Genomic DNA, 20723 nt, shown 5'->3' on the forward strand with positions numbered 1-20723 from the left:
ATCAAAGTAGAAACATACATTTTTTCTCTTTTTTCTATAGGGAGGTCAGAAGAAAGGAGAGCCCATCCTGGAATGCTTATCCCTAACAAATTCTAACCGAACTTAGTTATTCAGCGAATTTAAAACCTGACAGGTATGTGATAGTGGATTTTCTTGTTTCATAGAAAAGAGGATATCACTCTTTCTCTTGATTATTCTTAAAAGTTAAAAAAAAAAAAGGTCATAGAGAGAGACATTTACAGAGCCATAGTGAACGTGGATTAAACACTAATATATACTATGCCTAAAATTTGTCAATTTATAAAGGAGGTGGAAAGCAATACACTGTTTTCTTTTCTATACTAGCAAGTGCTCTCACCCACCAGTCAATACTGTGTTCTCACCTTTGGATCAACAAGCCACGGGGGAAAACTGGGTGTGTCTTCTTAATGCAAAACATTAGCTGCAGGTTGCCAGAGGGGGAAGCAGATTGTGTGTAAACACAAAGCCAAATTACTTACCAATTGTTCACTTGAAGGATGGTGAGTCCTGTGTCTTGTGCCAACTGCTTTTTCTGTTCTTCAGAAGGGTAAGGGTGCTGAAAGAGGACAAAAAAGATAGGTTGTGCACATACACTTTGGATACACAATGTGCACATCACATGTCAGATGCAACGCTAGGTGCGAGGGATTCAATAATAAACACATATGCTCTGTTAAAAACAATATGTGTACTTCAGGCAATATTTAGGCTATTTTGTCAATAACCTAAGAGTCTAGCGAGGTCTATAATTAAAGGTAAAAATGCTGAGGTGTGTCACTCTTATTAATGGAATACTACATCATCTAATTAATGGCAATAAAAGACAAGCCAATTACCAAGATTAGTGAAGTGTATAAATAGCTACTTAGGATACGTGCAGAACCTTGATACTGAGTTTATTCTTTAACAGGTTTATTTGTTGCAAACACAAAATTCAGTAGGACCTTCACTGTATTTTATGGGATTAAAATAACAAGTTCTTTTTGAGCGTACAAAAGTGTACCACCTTGACGTGATATTTTCTAGAACCACAGATTTTTAAAGCTGAATCATTTGGACCAACAAGCTCAGCTCAGGTCCCCAGGAGTTAAGCACCTTGTTAACATGATATTCTCCTCCCAAAACACCACGTTGCTGGACGCAAATATCAAAATTAAAGTGGGTGTATTTAAAAAAACACACACACACACACACTATTCATTTTAGCTCTTCTGCAAAGCACAAACAAATGAAATTCTACCAAAGTTGGTTTCCCTATCTGAATGTCAACGTATGCTGGGATTCTGAACACAGGCCAATATAAGGTCAAAGACCAGCACATTTTGCATGCGAAGAAAAAGCCTCAGGAGTTAGAGTGGATAAAAAAATATGACAGGATTAGATAATAAAATGAAATCTATACCTTCTTGTAAGATGTTTAGAATTCTACTAAGATTAGTTTTGGCAAGATACTTTCTGTTTAATAGTCAACTATATCTAAGTTTGAAATATACATTTCTAAAGCCTGGGAGAGGAGCTGAGGACATGGTTTCCATCCATTGGTGACATGGGCTACTTTGAAACACTGCACCCCAATAAATTCTCCCAAGATAATAATTGTTCTGATAGTCAACCTTCTATTCTCTTTATGAATGGGAAAGGGCACCCCCAACTCTCCATTTAATGATATGTGCCATCGGAAACTAAATTCTGGTCTATTGAATGCTAATTAACATAGCTTTCAATCTTATTAATAATGTCTGATTAGATGCTAAGAAGGCTCGTTAATGACCACTTCAATGCTCTTACATATAAGTTTAAATATGTTCTGTATCTATACACATGGGATTCGATTTGTGGAGAGCAGAGATGTAGCCATTTTTCCCATAAGCATTGTGTCTTGATTGTCACTTAATCAATAAATACACAGTTAGAATAAGGCTTTGCTTTCACGGAATATAGTGCCTCTCTCTAAAGAGCTCCAAGTATATTACAGACAGAATGGTAATTAATCCCCATTATATCCCTTTGAGGGACATAAATAGAATCTATTGTCCCTCATGTTTTACTGGTGAGGAAACTGGCCAGGGGAAAGCACAGTCCGCAGTGACACGACCTAGGGACATTTCCTGCTTCCCATCCAGTGTCTTAGCCTCATCATGACAAGGATAAGGCAAACGCCTTTCATAATCTCCATCCCTGTCCCGGCTCAAAAACCTCCAGACCGCTCACCTTGCCCAGCAGTGCATGCCACCACCCACCCAGCCCTGCCCACTTCCCAGACGGGCGTCCTCTTCTCACCCCACCGCACCCCTCTGTCCAGCCACTTGGTATGTTCTTCCAACACCCCAAGCTGGTCCCTACCCTCAGGCTCCTGCTCCAAGGTAACTGTCAGGTCTCAGCTCAATTGTCAAGCCTTACCCTCCCAACTCTCCACCAGACCACCTTATCACTCTCACACCAGTTTTTCCCCTTTTTGTCTAATAGCAAGCATCACTCAATGAAACACCCATTCTGATTATTTCTTTCCTTGGTCATGCGTCCCTTCTCACTCATTTAGCATCTCTAACACCCTCGCCTTTCTCGTTCACCATCCTTAAAGCCCAGACCTGCACATAAAGAAAACCAGTAAATACCAGCGGAACAAAGGAATGGCTCTGACTTGCCACGATACACAGATACTCTCCACTCAGATGCAACATCAAAATGTATAATAGGGCTTCCCTGGTGGCTCAGTGGTTGAGAGTCCACCTGCCGATGCAGGGGACACGGGTTCGTGCCCCGGTCTGGGACGATCCCACATGCCGCGGAGCTGCTGGGCCCGTGAGCCATGGCCGCTGAGCCTGCGCGTCCAGAGCGTGTGCTCCGCAACGGGAGAGGCCACAACAGTGAGAGGTCCGCGTACCGCAAAAAAAAAAAGGAAAATGTATAATAAAAAAATTTTTTTAAAGCCCACAGGAAGTACAAACAATCCAATTTGAGATCCACAACACGACTTTCCTTACTTCATTCCTAAAAGTGATGTCTACCCACTCTTTTCAAATGAAAGTATATCACCTCCATAATCGGCAGAGACCATAGGTGACAATCACCCTACTCACCATTATGCCAGTCATCACAGGCAAAATCTCACAATTGGATACTTACCTAAAAGCAATACACTGCCCTGCGGTTTAAAACATGACTCCCACTTCATGAAGGTTTGCCACACAATACAAACCAAATGAATCTTTTATCCTCTGAACTGAATTATGGTTTCATATATAGTAGTTCTATGTCTATACTAGTTGAAGAATTGCACAAAGTTACATATGACCCGTTTAGACTGTATAAATTATGCTGCCATTCACTAACTCTGAGCCTTTGAAAAAGGGACAACTTCTCGATTTTATCATCTGGAGGTTAGCCAGGCTAGCAATTCTTGAGTAATAAAAGCCTGACTTTGAAATATGCAAATTTTAGCATCTAGCTGTTGGCACTATTTGCTATATAAAGCTGTACACTGATGTACACAAGTCATTTCCAATCTATAACATCTTCTGTAATATGATTTGCTTACAGTTTTGCAGGTCCTCTGGAAATCTCTTTCAGTGCTTTTCAATTGAATTAATAAATACGTCAATGGTCCCTCTTCCCTACAGCTGGATGGCAACACCTTTTGCCCTGTCTTGTTAGTTGTGTCTTAATATTATGACCAGAATTGGATAAAAATTAATATTTATGCCATTTACCTTTAGTTACTTTGAAAATTGAGAATTGTCACAGTCATTTATTTGTGCTGTGTTTTCAAGAGTATTTTTGCATGCCTGTTTGTGAGCAAGTTTTACATGCATTCTTAGAAAGCAAGTGGAATTCACATTTTATTTATGCAAAGGGTGTCAGGAAAATTCTCTTTGGATCATTAAAATTACCTGAATCATTATAGCTTCAAAGAGCAATCTATGGCCTGCAAATTGTCAGTGCAAGTTTAGGTTGTTTCTTTACATCACGCAGTTTCTGATTTCAGAATTTAAATATCATAAAATGAGAAAGTTCTAACCGTTTTTTTTCTCTGTCACTTTTCATGTGATCTGATTTTAAGTAATTGGAACAAACTGTGCCTAATTTCATGCAGCATAATTGCCAGGCAGCCTCAAGCTATGGAGACCCAGCACTCTGTCTCCATTAAACAATTTTCAGTTGTTCAGGATATATTTTTTTTAATAGAAATGAATGAGCCTGGATGAAATTAAATGTCACAATAATCTGGTCATTGTTAAGGGGGCAAAACGTATCAACAAAACTCCTAAACCTCTGTCTGTGGTAGACCGACTGGATAGTTTTCTTTTTTTCATAGTCCTTGAACCTGGTTTCCCACAAACTTTCAATTCCCCCCCCCAAAAAAATTCTGTAATTGCTAGAATCACATGAAAGCCACAACATCAGGTAGTTAATCCACAGTCAGTCAAAAATTCACAAAGAAGTAGGCTTTTTAACTGAAATCCAATATGTTTAACTATCTCAAATCCTATGCATCTTTCCTAGATAAGCTTTTTGTGGACAGTATGAGTTATTCCTTTGTAGACCTAAAAAAATAAAAATGACTTGACAAAAACCCAACATGCCACAGGCAAGGCTGCTGTGAAAACATTCAAAGCCCAGGTTGCCTTCCGCCCACAGGGCTAGTGAGGCCAAGAGAAGGGCAAAGGTAGATGTCATTTTACAAAAGAGAGAAAGACGAGTGCCATATTAGGAAGAAAACGGAAAATTCATTCCAAACCGTTGCAACCACAGGGCTAGGTCTCCCTTGCCATTTTCCTGAACACCTCTGCTGTTATGGCATCTAAGCGGCAAGGACACCGGTTTAAGAGAGATCAGTAGGTTCTTGTGAAGGAAAGAGGGATTGCACTTGCCAGATATACCAATCAACCTAATCACTATGGGATATCAAAGCAAATTTGACCACAGTCCAATAGACAGTGACAGGAGACCTCGTCTTTGTTGTGTACATTAGCTTCCTGCCATTATCTCTTAAAAGCTTAATTATTTGCAAACAATTGATCAAGATGGGAATTTGAGAAAGGATATGTAAGGGCCACTGGGAGAACGGCAAATCATTAAGAGAGTAAACAAAATTACCTTTAGATCTTACAATAAGAACTAAGGATTGAGACCGGAGAGAGCCAGGCAGTGCAGTAGCTGCAAGGCTTCTTTCTCGAGTGTTTCCCATTTGATCTGCATTAACACCTCAGGAATGAGTGAAAGCCATAAAACAGTGATTATGTATGGGTAAAGCTGACCCTCCCTTCCAACATTAAACCTGCACACATGTATTAGGTGGGCTTCGCCGGGGAGAGAAGAGCTGCTAGACTCAAAGGGAAAACGAGTGGCTTGGGCAGTGGAACCCGAGCTAAAGGCAAGAACTCACAAAATGATCATTCTGATTTCAATAAGCAACACCCTGACTTCTTCCCAGTCTCTTGCTGAAACAGACCCTGCGTGCCACTCTTCCTGTGTTTCTAGATCTGCAGTGTGACTTCTAATAATGACCTCGGATAGCAGTGATGGCTCAATAACCCCATCAAAGAATAAAATGATCCCTAGAGTATGTGTACTGTGTAACAGAAATAGAGGTTGTCTCAAAAAAAAAAAAAAAAAAAATCGAGGACTTCCCTGGTGGCACAGTGGTTAAGAATCTACCTGCTAGTGCTGGGGAAGATCCCACATGCTGCGGAGCAACTAAGCCCATGTGCCACAACTACTGAGCCGGCGTGCTGCAACTGCTGAAGCCCGCGCACCTAGAGCCTGTGCTCCGCAACGAGAGAAGCCACTGCAGTAAGAAGCCCTTGCACCGCAACGAAGAGTAGCCCCCACTCGCCGCATCTAGAGAAAGCCCGCACGCAGCAACAAAGACCCAACACAGCCAAAAATAAAATTAAAAAAAAAATCTAAAATTAGCTTACATAAAAATTAAGTCTGAACGGTCCTTTCACCAGCCAGAGAGAATAGGAAGTGACAGAAAGAAAATGGCAACTTTCTAAAGAAAGGTATCTCTGCCCAGTTCCAATCTTATATCTTGAGATGGGGACGGGAGGTGGTTTCTGATGCTGGTTATCTGGTATTTACAAATTTACAATACATTGGAAGAAAACTTATTTCTGTAAACAGTCAAACCCACTCTTTCAGATGAGCATTAATAGGAAAAGAGAAACTCTTCAGCACACACAGATGGAAAATATCCAACCTTCTATCTGAATGATATCCTTGACCAAATGTACCCCTTTCATCAAATTTTCCACCCCTGACTGCAAACGTGGATGCCAAGACAGTGATGAACTTTATCTTATCTACCCTGGTAACCAAGTTTCAATAATGGTCCCTCCCTCTCTGCCTTGCCCACTCTAACAGCTCATTGTAATGGCAACAGAAATTTTGAAAATAATCCTGTACAGAGCTCACTGGTGAGATAATGGAAAGCTACGCTGCCCCTTCTCAAGCCTCAGATTAGTAATTTCTTGTGACACAGAACTGCCTCTCCACCAAAACTGCAAAACAGCTATAACAAAGCAATAGAGGTGGAAGCAATTTTCAAGCAAAATGTTACATGCTATACTTTAAAAGGTATGGGAATAGGTACCGGGAGAGCTGATCTAACAGGAGGAATTATGGCAACTGTCCAATATCACCCTTATCAAGGCAGTGTTCTGTTGCCTGGCTGAATATGCTGGAAGAACAATTTCGGAACTTCTTTTATCCTTTTTCCTCCAGCCCTTTGCCTCCTCCACAGCAAAGTTTAATGCATTAATATAAATTGACCTTGAGCTAAACTCTGGTATGTGATGGAGAGATACTCCCTTTAAAGAAGAAGAAAAAAATCTACCATATGGCTCTTAACCATTGGATCTCTGTGTTCTTTTAAAACTTCTACTGAGTTTTTGTCACTAAGGGAATATTGTGGATCTGTCTAAATTAAAATAACCAGCTATATATGTGACCTCTAAGAGCAGAAGCAGAAGCCTATTAACCAAATATATTTATATTTGTTTAACGTGAATTTCTTTTTGCCTGTAAAAACTTCTGCCACTTTAAATAAACTTGCAGCCATTTTCCCCTTGTGCATTGACTATGAATAGCTTACACTGTGACAATTACATTGATCTAGGATACTTTTTTCCTTTAAAAAAATCCATAATGCTTCGCTATTGTCTTTCAGCTTTATGAATTAGTTTTACTGTTTCAGTGAATGCTTTTTTGTCTTCTGACTGCACATTATCAAAGAGACACTTTGTGCCTCTCATTTGCGTTACAAAAGCAGTGTACGGTGCAGTGGAAGAGCATAGCCTGAATGCATAGCAGTTGAGCCCTGCATCCTCACACAGGCTGGAATCAAAAGAAGAACGGTGAGGTCTGTACGGCGAAGAGGCCAAAAATGTTTGGAGCATCATCAGCGAAGTCACAGGATTTCAACCTCTTTTCTTAATTCTCCACCAACGCTCCTAGATTGCCCAGTTGCTCAAACTAAATGTGCTCCGTTGACTGTTCAGCACGGGCTTTTTCTGAAGCCTAGTCAAGCCATTTTCCAGACAAGCCCTCAGATTTGATTTCTTGTCTATCCAGCAGCAGTTATAAGAAGTTGCTAGTGGAGGTGTGCAAGCAGGAAGGTCAGGTGGGAATCTCTAAACTTGATCTTATCACATGAAAATGACATAAGTGTGAAAGGAAAAATTGAACACTGGCTAGCATTTCGTAACAGTCTTCACTTTTGCACTAATGAGACTATACAATACACAGCACTGAAAACGTTGTTTTATAGTTAATTATAAGAGGCTAATACTACAATGTCTCGCCTGTCTTACCTATCTGATCTTTTAATTTCTTGTAAATATTAATTAAATATAAAATAAAAGCACTAAATAGAAAAAAACATACTACATTAAGGGATTTCATAGTCCTTTGTATTGGGGATTTTTTTTTTAAGTTGCTCGCAATTCCATTATAATAACTATGTTTAGATGTATTCTTCAGTAGCTATAGATATGTTCCAGGAGTATTTTAAAATATATGCATTAAAGACATAAAATTTAGACTCTAAATTAGCAATTACTTATATCCGCCTCCTAAAAGTATTAAAATTCATGAAGAGTGCTAAAATTATTTTGAACAGTTATGATGATTAATGAACTCCCTGAATATTGATTCTCTTAGTAGGAAACCACGGCTATAAAAGGAAACACATAAAGGCCAATAAGAAAAACAGGGTAAGAGGAGTAGGGGGATGAGAGTGGGGGTGGGAATAGGGGCCACGCTTCACTTTTGTGTCCTTTTCAAATCATTTTAAGTAATAGCTCATTTGAACTCTTACTGTTTGTCAGTAGGACATATGCATTACATGCATTATCGCAAGTACTCTTGGTGACCCCCATGAGTAGGGGCTATGCTTAGCTCCATTTTATAGATGAGGAAGCTGAGGCTTGGCTAGGTCCCAAAACATGAACAAAGGCTCACAGCTACTTAGTTCTGGAGCCAGGTCTGCCCTCCCCCGAGTTTCTCTACTTGGCTACCCTTCCACTGATGTTTCTTTCCCATTTCTCCATTCCCTTTTTTAAGGTAAACATTTTAAAACCAAAAACATATTCTAATGGAACATGAACAAAGTTATCCATTGTGGTGAGAGGTGACTGAATGTTTCTCTGCAGTTTCAATAGCCTCGATCCAGGAAAAGTTGCTGCTTTCCTCTCCTCCGCTGCATCCCCACAGCTTCTCCCCTGCAGGCAAATATCAAGGGGCAGGGATGAAGCTGTGAGGTGAAAGTTAGTTCACCAGGACCTTTCCCCACATTCTCCCTCCAGCGACTATCCAAAGGGACTTTATTATTTTTTTGTTTTTGTTTTTTTGGTTTTTTTTCGGTATGCGGGCCTCTCACTGCTGTGGCCCTTCCCGTTGCGGAGCACAGTCTCCGGACGCGCAGGCTCGGCGGCCATGGCTCACGGGCCCCCAGCCGCTCCGCGGCATGTGGGATCTTCCCGGACCGGGGCACGAACCCGTGTCCCCTGCATCGGCAGCCGGACTCTCAACCACTGCGCCACCAGGGAAGCCCCAAAGGGACTTTATTAATAGCAGCTTTCTAGTATTAGTAAGAGTGATAGAAGTAGTAATGGTACCACGTATTAAGAAGTGAGGATGTACCAGGCATTGTTCCAAATCCTTCACATGCATTACCTCATTTAATCCTCACAAAAACTTTACGAGGGAGGCTCATATATTATACCCATTTGACAGACGAAGAAACTTGAGCATAGAAAGGACAAATTACTTTCTCACGTTCACACAAGCTTGTAAGTAATAGAGCTGGGATTTGAAACTTGGTGATAACATACAAGTTGAGAAAATTCACTTCCAAATTATTTTGTTTTCTAAATGATGGGTGGAGCAATCCCACTCATTCCTGATGAGTTAATCATGAATATATAGATGATGATTACTACTCATTTTATGAAGAAGCTATTATCTTAATGTGTATGTGTCTACAACTCAGTTCTGTTAACGGAAGCAATAGGAAATTCTGCTACAAGATACAAAACTCAATGGAAACTAATACATCCATCATTTTATTCGTTCTTCTAGTGTTGCTTATAAACACAAGAATGATGGTAGGTTATATATGAGAACACTCTTTAAGGGTCATAGAAACAAATGCCTGTTCTTCCATCCACCTGCATTACAATATGCCTTAAATTGTCTGCTTTGAAATTAATTGTTGTGTGTTTTTCTACCAATTACTTTCATTTTGTTTGTGATTCTTAATCAAATATGAGTTAAATTACATTTGGAACCATTTCATTTTAGTAGAATACTAATAAAAACACAGGAATGCTATTGCCATTTACAAGGCAACTAGCCCAGTTCTGCGCCCAATAAATATCTGTTGTATGAATGAATGAGTGCTATGGAAGTTAGAGACGCCCAAAATGCCTGAACCAGCATTTATAAGTCAATGACTTCAGATAAACATCAGAAAACTAGCAGCCCCATTTTAACAATTGTTCATCCTCCTCACTCAGTTCTACAAATCCCCAAAGCAGTACAGATTTTATTTACTTAACTGACATTTTTATAATGTTTACTCTACATCAGGCAATGTTCTCAGTGCTCTACCAGTATTCACTTGTTTAATACTTATAACAAGCCTATGAGATCAGTGTTTTTACCCTGATGTTACAGATGGGGAAACCGAGGCACAGAGTCTAAGTTACTCACAAATAGGATGAAGCTGGGATTTGACCCTAAGAAACCTAGCTCTGCAGCCCACGTTCTTCATTCCTGTGTAATTCTGTTTATCTTTTTTTAGCATGTATAATTTCCCCCGAAGTTTCTCCCAAATCCGCTCTATGCTGTTGTTGGGTTTATTTGTTGCAAAAGTTCCCTTCCCACTCTCCAATTGCAATGTAATAAAATTCAAGTTCTCCATCTTACAGGACTGAAGAAAGAATAGAGGAGACTACTGTTTCGACATACAGGCTCTCCCCCAAGAATTTCACTGTGGCAATAAAACAAAACCATAGCACACCATCCTGGACCACTTTTCTGAAAAGCAAGTTCATGACCAGTTTATACAATAAACTCCAATAAAGTGAGGATCTTTTCCAAACTACATACAGCTCATCTCCGCTCTTGCTGAGAGCGTGCCGGCTGAAAGGAGACCTATCCCCAACCTGTAGAACACTTTTCCACTTTAAAAATCAAAGCGAAAGGGTTTTGAAGCCATGAAGAGAAAAGACAAGGAAGATGAAATACAGTGGTACCATTTGGAATGAGACTGTTGACAGTTATCATTACTGCCTTTACAGACACCCTGTCCAGCATTAAATATTGAGGAAAAACCCTTGTAAAAAGAATAAAGTCTCCATAAGTGAGAAGCAAAACCAGTACACTTGGTGAGAAGATGTTTTGAGAGAGAGAAAAGCGAGAGCCAGGGAGAGAGAGAGGGAGAATTCATGCTGCTCCCAATATGACTAAAGACCCCTGGAACTGGTACTCATTCTCTAGTGCTAATTTTCCCACTTAAATTACAGTGCTGGTGTAGCCTCATCTCATTAGAGATCATTGTCCCCAGTAGACAGTTGTGTTTATGGGGGACTCTGGCTGTTCCACACCTGCTGATCAGGTTGCTATGTGATCAAGGCTGCATACAAACAGCAGACTCGAGCTTGCTGGACTGCGACTGATGAGCCCAGGCTAATTCAGGGGTGATTATGTAGTTTACTGGACCACTAAACCTCTTTAAGCTTGTAATTACTGCCTATTTGAGTAAAGAACATTCAAAAGCAATTCACTGCATCATGCCTGCCACAGCTGGAAGCAGGCTGCCAGCAGTCTGTGGGGACGTTAAAATCTACAGGGACATGGATTGAAGCCCAGCTAGCAGACACTGTCAGCGGTACCCGCAGCCAAGTCTACGCACATTCCTGCTCACCTCTCCTGACTAAGCTTACCATTAAAGGTGCCGTGAAAACTACAGAACAGCCATAAAGATGACAAATAACGGCATGAAGCGATACAAACTACATTTTAATGATTTCCCCCTTTTGTAAAGCTAAAATTGAAAATGTCTTTTCACAATTCCAAAGAGAGAGAGAGTATATGCTTTAAATAATATACACCACTGAGATTTACTGTGTACTTGCTGAAAGTTCCATCCAAAAAAATACCAATTTGAAAACAAAATGCCCACCTTTTAGGCTTTCTAAAAGAACTGGGATGTACAGTCATTTGAGATCTCTTCCACCCACTTAGCTGTCATGTTTATAACCTTAGCTGGGAAAATATTGTTTAGCTACTTGATTGACATTTTCTAAGATCACGTGTAGATTTCTGCTGTTAATGAATTAAAATGCTGCTCAGGCACCTGAGTGAAATTTACTTTCAAGAGTCAGAGAAGATTTCAGGAAAAAAAAATGTATCAGTATTTATCAATGTTCTCATTTTCTTTTGCTGTCACCTTAACAACTGCAGTTCTTTTGTATAACAGAAGTGTAAAACATGCTTTGCATTGCTGTGGATATAATTATTACTTGCCTCTAAGTAACAAAAAAAAGACTGGAACTTAATGAAGGGGATTAAGTTAATTTCTTTTTTAGCTAACAGTTTCCTGTCTCTTAAAATGCAGACCTTGGTGAATATAATGTTCAGGGAAGGAAAAATTAAGCTTTTTATTTCACTAAAATCTCCACTTTGGAATATTGATATTAAAATATTAAGATGATGTTTATTCTTTAAAAGTATGTAAATTTGGTATTAAATAAAGCCACAGAAATCCTTTCTGACTACTCCATCCAAAGTCCACAGATCCAGGGGGTTTATGTGTTATCTACACATCATTCCTATTAATATTCATTAGGTGGGTCTGCTTGCATTTTTATAAGCTGTGAGAGAGGCAAAGAAACAACCAGAATTCTTTAACACATGGGCATTATCAACTCAGCGTATGCCAAACAGCAGAGCACCGAGATCTGAAGTTAAAATTCAAACACAATTTACCTTTACTTAGCTAATTTTCATGAAAATTCTCTTCCCTTTACCCATTGTAGTCTAAGCTCTTTAATTATCTCTATTCTCTGTAACATACACTTCAATTTTTAAGAGATTATTCAGCACTATATTTTATCTTGGTTAACAACAAAACCCTTATCTTGCAATCAAACTAAAGAGAATTTCCCTTTAAGAAAAAAAAAAAAAACCTAAAAACTTTAAATTGTCTTAGTAATAAGATTACCTTTATCTTTATGAACCTTCTTAAGCAAACCCTTTTTAACTCCCCAAAGCATTTATTGATGCGAATTCACTGTCTGTCTCCAGAGTGGATTATAGAAGAAGGAAGAGTCTTAGTCAAAATTTGGGCAGATCCCCAGTATTTGTTTCCCAAATTATGCTTTCTCAGTCGTCCAGTCTAACTGGACAGGGAAATGCTCACAGGGCTGTGGACGTTTTTCTGTGGCATTCCCACAGAGCTCTAAGATGTTCCTGGAACATCTTAGATGAGTAAGAAAAAGAGTGGGACCTGTCATCAACAAGATGACAAGATAAAGGTGGCAGAAATAAAGGTATTCAAAGTTAACTTGGAATGTCAATTGGGACAGCCACTATGGAAAACAGTATGGAGGTTCATTAAAAAACTAAAAATGGAAGTACCATACAATCCAGCAATTCCACTCTGGGGACTATATCCAGAAAAAATGAAAACTCTAATTCAAAAAGATACGTGCACCCCAGTGTTCATAGCAGCACTATTTACAACAGCCAAGACATGGAAGCAACCCAACTGCCCATCAACAGACAATCTTAAGAAGATGTGGAATATATACATAACGGAATATTACTCAGCCAGAAAAAAGAATGAAATATGCCATTTGCAGCAACATGGGTGGACCTAGAGAGTATTATACTTAGTGAAATAAGTCAGACAGAGAAAGACAAATATACTATATGATATCACTTATGTGTGGAATCTAAAAAATAATACAAATAAATCTATATACAAAATAGAAAAATACTCACAGACATAGAAAACAAACTTACAGTTACCAAAAAGGAGGGGGGGAGGGACAAATTAGGAGTATGGAATGAACAGATACAAACTTCTATACATAAAATAGATAAGAAACAAGGATTTACTGTATAGCATAGGAAATTATACCCAATATCCTGTAATAACCTATAATGGAATATAATCTGCAAAAGAATAAAAAAAAGTTAACTTGGCTAGTTTGAGGCTTTTTTTTTAAGAGTTTGAGTTGGGTGACCTTTTATATCCTTTATATTTGTATAACACTTTACATTTTCAAAGAGCTTTTATTATATTTTATGAAATTTGAGCCTTACAACTACTTGGCCAAGTTGGAAGGACAGGTAATGTTGCCTCCATTCTATAGGAGAAAAAACAAAACTCAGAGTGGACACATGGCAGGTTATGAGGTTGGGAAGTTGTGGCTCATAGGCCTGGAGCCCAGGCCTCCTACTTTTACACTCTTCTGAAGCTCAAAGTTTATCTTTTGATGATAAAATAAAGAGCTGTAGCCACGTCCTTCAAAAAGCTACCGTGAGTTGGTGAGCCCAGCCTCTGTTTTACTGTGTAAATGTGCACTGCTCTATACACAAAGGGTGAAACAAAAAACTCAGACTAAAACCAGATAAAACAGAACACCTTTCAAACTGGCTGTCATCATTTCTAACAAAACTTACATAAGTAACCTAAGTAGTAATGCTAGAAGGTCTTAAATAATGGCATTGGCCCCTTCTACAACTGGCTTTGGGAAAGAACTATCGTTACCGAATGACCGGGTAGTTTGTTTCTTTGACACAACTAGACTTAGTTTTGTTTTATTTAATGTGTCCTTCTTTGCCATTTCATGTGTGACATGAGTTTGCTAATAACATATACAAGAGGCCTAATTTTCCCCCCTCCTAAGTCACTTCCTAGGAGAACCTGGGCATGTGTGGAGACTCATCAACCTGTGTAGGTCAGGAAAGTGGTCATTAAGTCCGTTTCTGCTCCAGTGATGTGGTTACACATTGACAAATAGCATATCTAAAGGAAAACATTTTAAGAGTTATTGGTTTCAAGAGGTGCCGTTAGGTGTACCAACTGAGCTAGATAACTGGAGCTCAAGTCCCAGAACCCACATCGACTGTGTGGCCTTGATCAAGGCATTTCAGTCTTCTGAGCCTCAGCTCCCTCATCAGTGAAAATGAGGATGACAGAACCGCGGGGGTCAAATGAGACAACACACATTAAATTGCTTGGCATATGGGGCTTCCCTCATGGCGCAGTGGTTGAGAGTCCGCCTGCCGACGCAGGGGACACGAGTTCGTGCCCCGGTCTGGGAAGATCCCACGTGCCGCGGAGCGGCTGGGCCCGTGAGCCATGGCCGCTGAGCCTGCGCGTCCGGAGCCTGTGCTCCGCAGCGGGAGAGGCCACAGCGGTGAGGGGCCCGCGTACCGCAAAAAAAAAAAAAAAAAAAAATTGCTTGGCATAGTGGCTGGCCTGGATGGAGGGCTTAGTAAATAGTAACTGAATCTGAGATGACTCACAAGGATGGGCTAATCTAACTAAACATACTATATACATTTATATATATTTTTTCACAGTTTGTAAGGAAGAGGGTTTGACTAGGTAATTCTTGTCATTTATTTTTCTAGTGTTTAAATTAGGTTTTAATGTTTTCTTACAATTCTCTTTATTTAGACAATCACTTCCAGGATATCTAAAGAAGGGGCAGCTACACAGGCAGTCACACAGGGCACCCCACACAGAAGAGCCCCACGCCTGGTTTCATTTGCTGATGTTGCCATCTTGAAATTCTTCAAAAAAATTTTTTAGAAGCCCTGCATTTTCAGTTTGCACAGTTTATGTGGAGGATGTATGCGTTCTCCACAAATCATATAGCTGGTCCTGCTCAAAGAAAGGGAGGTTCTGTTTTCCCTATCCGATGTTTTCTATTCAGCTACAACCCCTCCTGAATTTACCTGAGCTTCACAGAATAGATAAATAATGACTACGTTTGTACTAAAGGAGTGTAAGAAAGAAAACACTAAAAAAGCAAGATGTAGGAGGTGAGACAGTGTGGATGTGCTCAGGCCTCAGACAGATGAGTAAGGACACTTGAATGACCCTCCAGTGGCCTGCAAGGATTCACACACTCCTGTAAGTACCTAAATCACCCTCGGGGACAGACCGAGGCACCGAGAAAATACTCCATATTATGAAGTCTATAGGGGAAAAGAAATCAATAATCTGAAACCTTCAAGGTGTGAGGTCCCTTCTGGCTCACTGGACTTCGGGATGTTGAGAGCCTTTGTCTTTTGGTGGCCGGGAGTCAGAAGTGGCAATTCGCCCACCTTCCTTGGCAGGGGACGAGTGCCACATTTGGCAGAAAAGCGTGCTCTCGAGAAAAGGGAGCAGAGAATCTTTTGGCCTGGGCTCCAGCTAGGATAGATCAAGAGTGAGAACTCACCCTTGCATGCCAACCAAATGCCACTGTAATTAAAAACAAACCTTTGGAAATAAAGTATCTGGAAATTATTTCGATTCCAACACATTCACAATAGGAGCTCATCGATAGTTACAATTAATTCACTTGGTCACAGGATTCTGGCAGGGGAGTGCTGTCCTTTTTGCTAAGCCTTCTTAGACAGAATTCTACTTTTTGTTGGTTCAGATAAACATATAAATAAGCAAACTGAAGAGAAAAATGTATGTAATACGGCATAAAGTTTCAGAAGCCTCTGGCATATTTGGATTTGCACCTTACATCAAACCTTCTAAGATGGAAGCCCAGATTTCTTAAAAATGCAAAATTCCGTCATTTTGATGATGCCAAATGATGAACTCCACTATTATATGCGTATATTTTGCTTAATGGCTTCATTTATTTTAATAACAAAGGGAAACAAGATTTTACAGATGAAAGCTTTTTTTTTTTTCATGGCTCCAATGCAACTGGGATTTAAAAAATCTGTGATGTTAACCAATATGTGATAATGGCTGCTCTCAGGAGCCCTATTTCATCCCATTTTATGCAGGGAAACCTACACAGAGTAACCACCACCAGAGTACCCCGATTTTGAGAAGGGATGAGTGTCAGAGGTCTTGTGATTGTTCCTTTTCTTTCCTCTGAATGGCTACATGTTCAGTAAAGCGTCAGCTATGGAATTACTGGAGCAATAGGATTAACTCACTAAAGATTTATTATAAATGAGGCAGGAAAGTGCTGTTCATATGATTTCGGGGGATAAGAAAATAATTGCATAAACCTTTCCCTCTGTTCAGAAATCTGCCTACAGGGTTTAATATTTTGTTGAGAATCAAAAAAATAAATCAGAGCAAGTAACTTCAGTTTAATTCTCGTTTGATTTCTTCATTACACTGAATATCTACGGTGAATCAGGAAGCCAGGAACTCATCAAAATCAGTTCCCATGGGAACAAAAGACATGCCATCTCAGAACCTCCCTGTTACAGCCCCTAAAACTTGCCCATTTATTCAGAATGTCTAGCTAGTTTCAGAAAAGAAAGAGGGAAAGAGAGAAAGAAAGAAAGAAAGAAAGAAAAAGAAAGGGAAAAAGAAAGACGAAGGGAGGGAGGGAGGGAGAGAGGGAGGGAAAGGGAAGGGAGAGAGGGAAAGGGAAGGGAGAGAGGGAAAAAGGCCTTTGGCTCACTAAAAATTCAGGTGAGATGACACAAACCACAAGTCTGAAGTGGTGTTTCTTGTTACTGAGAGCCACACCTTCAAACTCTAGAATACAACAGATGCAACTTGCCAGCCACACGAAGGATGTGGAGTGACTTTACAGACACTCTCTTGGCCCAAGATGGCAGCTCATGATTAATGGCTGCGTCATCCTTGGCCCTGCTGCAGTCAGGCCTGGGGTCTGATCCTGACACAGAGCCTTCGTCTGCAGCCAATCAGCAGATGTAAGCACACAGGCCCTGTCAGGTTGACATATCATTCCTTCGACAATGTCAGCGAGTATTAATGTTCAATTATCTGTCCTAGAAATGACCCACGCCTTTATGCATTGTGTAACTGCACACGTGGCGCTCTGGTAATCCCGAAGACAAGGGCAGCGATGCCCGCCGTAAACCAGCTACTGGGAGTTGGCTTTCCAACACTGTCATGACATTGCCTTGCAGTACTGAATAGGAGATTTAATTTTAGTTCTTTTCCTAAAACATATTTGAAAAACCAATGAGCCATCTATCTATCTATCTATCCATCTATGTATGTATGTATGTATGTATGTATCTATCTATCTATCTATCTATCTTCCTTTCAGTATGTCTGCATGGCAGTAGTCCTTTCTATTTAAACAGCAACACTTCACATGAGTCATCTGTGACTAGCCGATCACACTCAGCCACCTGTTCTTTATATATGACAACGAGCTGCTCATTATGTGTGGGGGGACGTTTTAGTTCATAAAACCAGGTGTATATCATTTACCATCAAACCCAAATGACAACAGTAGACTCTTCTGGAGCAATGTCAAGATCAATTCAACTTCAACACGTGAATCTAAAGGAGTCTTCTCAAGCCAGCCACCCCTCCTGCCCACTATTAAAAATCAGGACCCTGGCAGAGGAATGATTTAAAAAGCATACCTGAGATCATTTTACTTGTTAACCTTTACAGTTGCTCAAGTTTTTTAAAATATTGTGTTAATTTGTTGTAGTTAAATTTAAAATCCCCCTTTTCTCATATATCATGCTAAGAAAAAAATTTTTTTATCTTAGCAGACAGCTGCATTTGCATGGTTTTTGTTGAACTCACGTTCAAAGGTTATCAATAACAAGTTTGCAAACTTCTCATACAACCGGCACCGAAAGATAATGTACAGTAATTGCATGATAACTTCCTCCAAAACTGAGATAAAACTTTTAATGCGAATTCAGGTTCGCCAACCTATACATGATAGTAGGAACTTAAGTAGTTCAGATTGCAGCTCAATGAATTTGCCCCATGATACGAATTTTTAAAGAATAGAAAATGCAATTATTTTTTCCTGTGGAAAGCCACTAAAACTTCATTATTTTGCCTTAATTTTAACATGTGAAAAGCAGGTTGATTATGAAATGTACCTATTAAAAGTCTAGCCAGCCCTTGTTCACAGTTTGGTGTCTTGTGCTATTTCTACATGTATTCTCAACTGCACCATGAAAGTCCTTTTATCTTTCTTAATCTTTTTTTTTTTTTTTTCCTTTTCTTGGTCTGCCTACTGTGTTCCCAGCAGCAATTTTTTCCAAATGACTTCCATTCTCCTCCAGCTCCCAATCCTACTTCTTGGACACTTAGCCGTTGACTTTGCCTCCTGGTACGCTAACAGATCCAGGAGAAGAACACCCAAGACTCTCTTCTTGTCTATTTCTAAATCTCCTCTGCTGGTTCACATGTATTGCTAAGCCCTTGCTCTGAGATGCCATCCCATCACTCTCCCCACTCAGCCCCTCCACTGCCCACTTGTTCTTGATCCTTGCTCCATTCATCAGTCCTTTTCTACATTTATCTTCAAAGGTTCCTTCTCTATTGCCTAAGTAAATAATTAGGCTGTGCTTTAACAAACTGCATGGAACATAGTAGCAATTCCATGAAAGACAGCTGCACGATTCTATGTGTAAACATTCAAATCTCCCTTCTCCTAAATATTAAAAAAAGAAAAGAGAAACCTTCCCCTCTTGTTACCACCTCCTCATGCTACTGCCCAAATTGTAGCCCTTAGTATATTTCCTCAAGCAATTGCAGAAGGGTCTACCTTTGTTGCCCCTGTCGTAGTATCGCCCGTATGCCTCAGAATACAGCTTCTTTCTCTTCCAAAGTCCTGAAACAGGTCTTTCAAAGGTCACTGATGATATCCTAATCCCTATACCAGAACCTTTGCCAGTACTTCTACTGCATAAAACTTTCAGGGTTTGGTCACCTCTATTTTGAAACTTTGCTCAAGCGTTTGGTCAATAAATATCATCAAGCATCTCTATTATGGCTGAAGATAAAGCGGTGAAAGATTCAATCATCTTATTTACGAGGGAGGCAGCTCGTAAATAAACAGTCACCATGACAAGTGCTCTCTATCAGATGACCATCAAGGCGCTATGGGTCTGGAGGCAGGGGCCACTTCCTCCCTCCTGGGGAGGACCAAGAATGGCTTCCCCAAGCTGTGACAGCTGAGATCAGTTGTGAAGGATGCAGGAAAAAGTATGAAGTGGAGAAGGGGTCATGGAGTTTCCAGATGAGGGAACAGCACGTGCCAGTGCACAGAGTACAGGACCATTCAGCGCCTGTGGGGAAGGTAAGTGTGTATGGAAAGGGCGAATGAGGAGCCTGGGTGCTCAGTGGGCCAGTGTCAGACCTCAAGGGTCCTTGAATGGCACGCTGAGGATGTTGTATCCTAAGGGCAATAGGGAGCTATTACAGGTTTTCAAGTAGGGGTGAGATCTGGCCAATTTTGCTTTGGAATAATCACTCTGGGGGCAAAATGAGGGATTCTTTGTAAGGGATCAATTACAAACAAGTGTAATTGATTAGAGGCAACTGATTAGAGGCAGGGAGGCTGATTAGGGAAAGGGGAGAGCGGGAGACAAGGAGGCTATGGCAGCGGGACTAGATAGGGATAAGGGAATGAAGAAGTGTTTAGGAGGAAGTGTTGATGGGACTCGGGGAGTAATCTGCGAAGCAGGGAGGAGGGGGAATCTTCCAGGATGAATCTGAGGATCCTGGTTGGAACTTCCGGGTACATGGTGATGTTGTTAACTGAGATGAGGGTGAGAGAAAGGAGAGCCAGTGTGGGGACTGTGGTGGATTCTGTTTGGGAATGGACTATTTCTTATCATTGGATCTTCCTTCCTTTTCTTAGACTATTAAAGTGTGGGAGCTAGAAGGGACCGCAGAGATGAGTCCAGGCCACCTCCACGTTGGACAGACCTCCTGCCTGCTCCTCTGTCTCTTTCTCTAGGTTTTTTCCTCCAGACAGCCTTTAAAAGGAGGCATTGCCTGAATTCCGTTCTTTTTTGCAGTACGCGGGCCTCTCACTGCCGTGGCCTCTCCCGCTGCGGAGCACAGGCTCCGCATGCGCAGGCCCAGCGGCCACAGCTCACGGGCCCAGCTGCTCCACGGCATGTGGGATCTTCCCGGACCGGGGCACGAACCCGCGTCCCCTGCATGGGCAGGCGGACTCTCAACCACTGCGCCACCAGGG

At 40.6% G+C, this 20723-nt stretch overlaps 1 protein-coding gene across 9 annotated transcripts in view; it reads right to left on the reverse strand.

Annotated features, from left to right (window-relative positions):
• The window catches only part of MEIS1 (Meis homeobox 1), a 135369-nt gene that overhangs the window by 22764 nt on the left and 91882 nt on the right, over nt 1-20723 (reverse strand). For all 9 annotated transcript variants that reach the window (XR_009543997.1, XR_009543996.1, XM_060168536.1 and 6 more), the window contains exon 9: nt 501-577. Coding sequence is in view for 7 of the 9 variants with exons in the window: in XM_060168536.1 (XP_060024519.1) it covers nt 501-577 (77 nt within the window). In the remaining 2 variants the exon portion in view is untranslated. The remainder of the gene's footprint in view (nt 1-500; nt 578-20723) is intronic.

The sequence above is a fragment of the Lagenorhynchus albirostris genome, chromosome 13 (assembly GCF_949774975.1).
Source record: "Lagenorhynchus albirostris chromosome 13, mLagAlb1.1, whole genome shotgun sequence".
Taxonomy (NCBI): Eukaryota; Metazoa; Chordata; class Mammalia; order Artiodactyla; family Delphinidae; genus Lagenorhynchus; species Lagenorhynchus albirostris.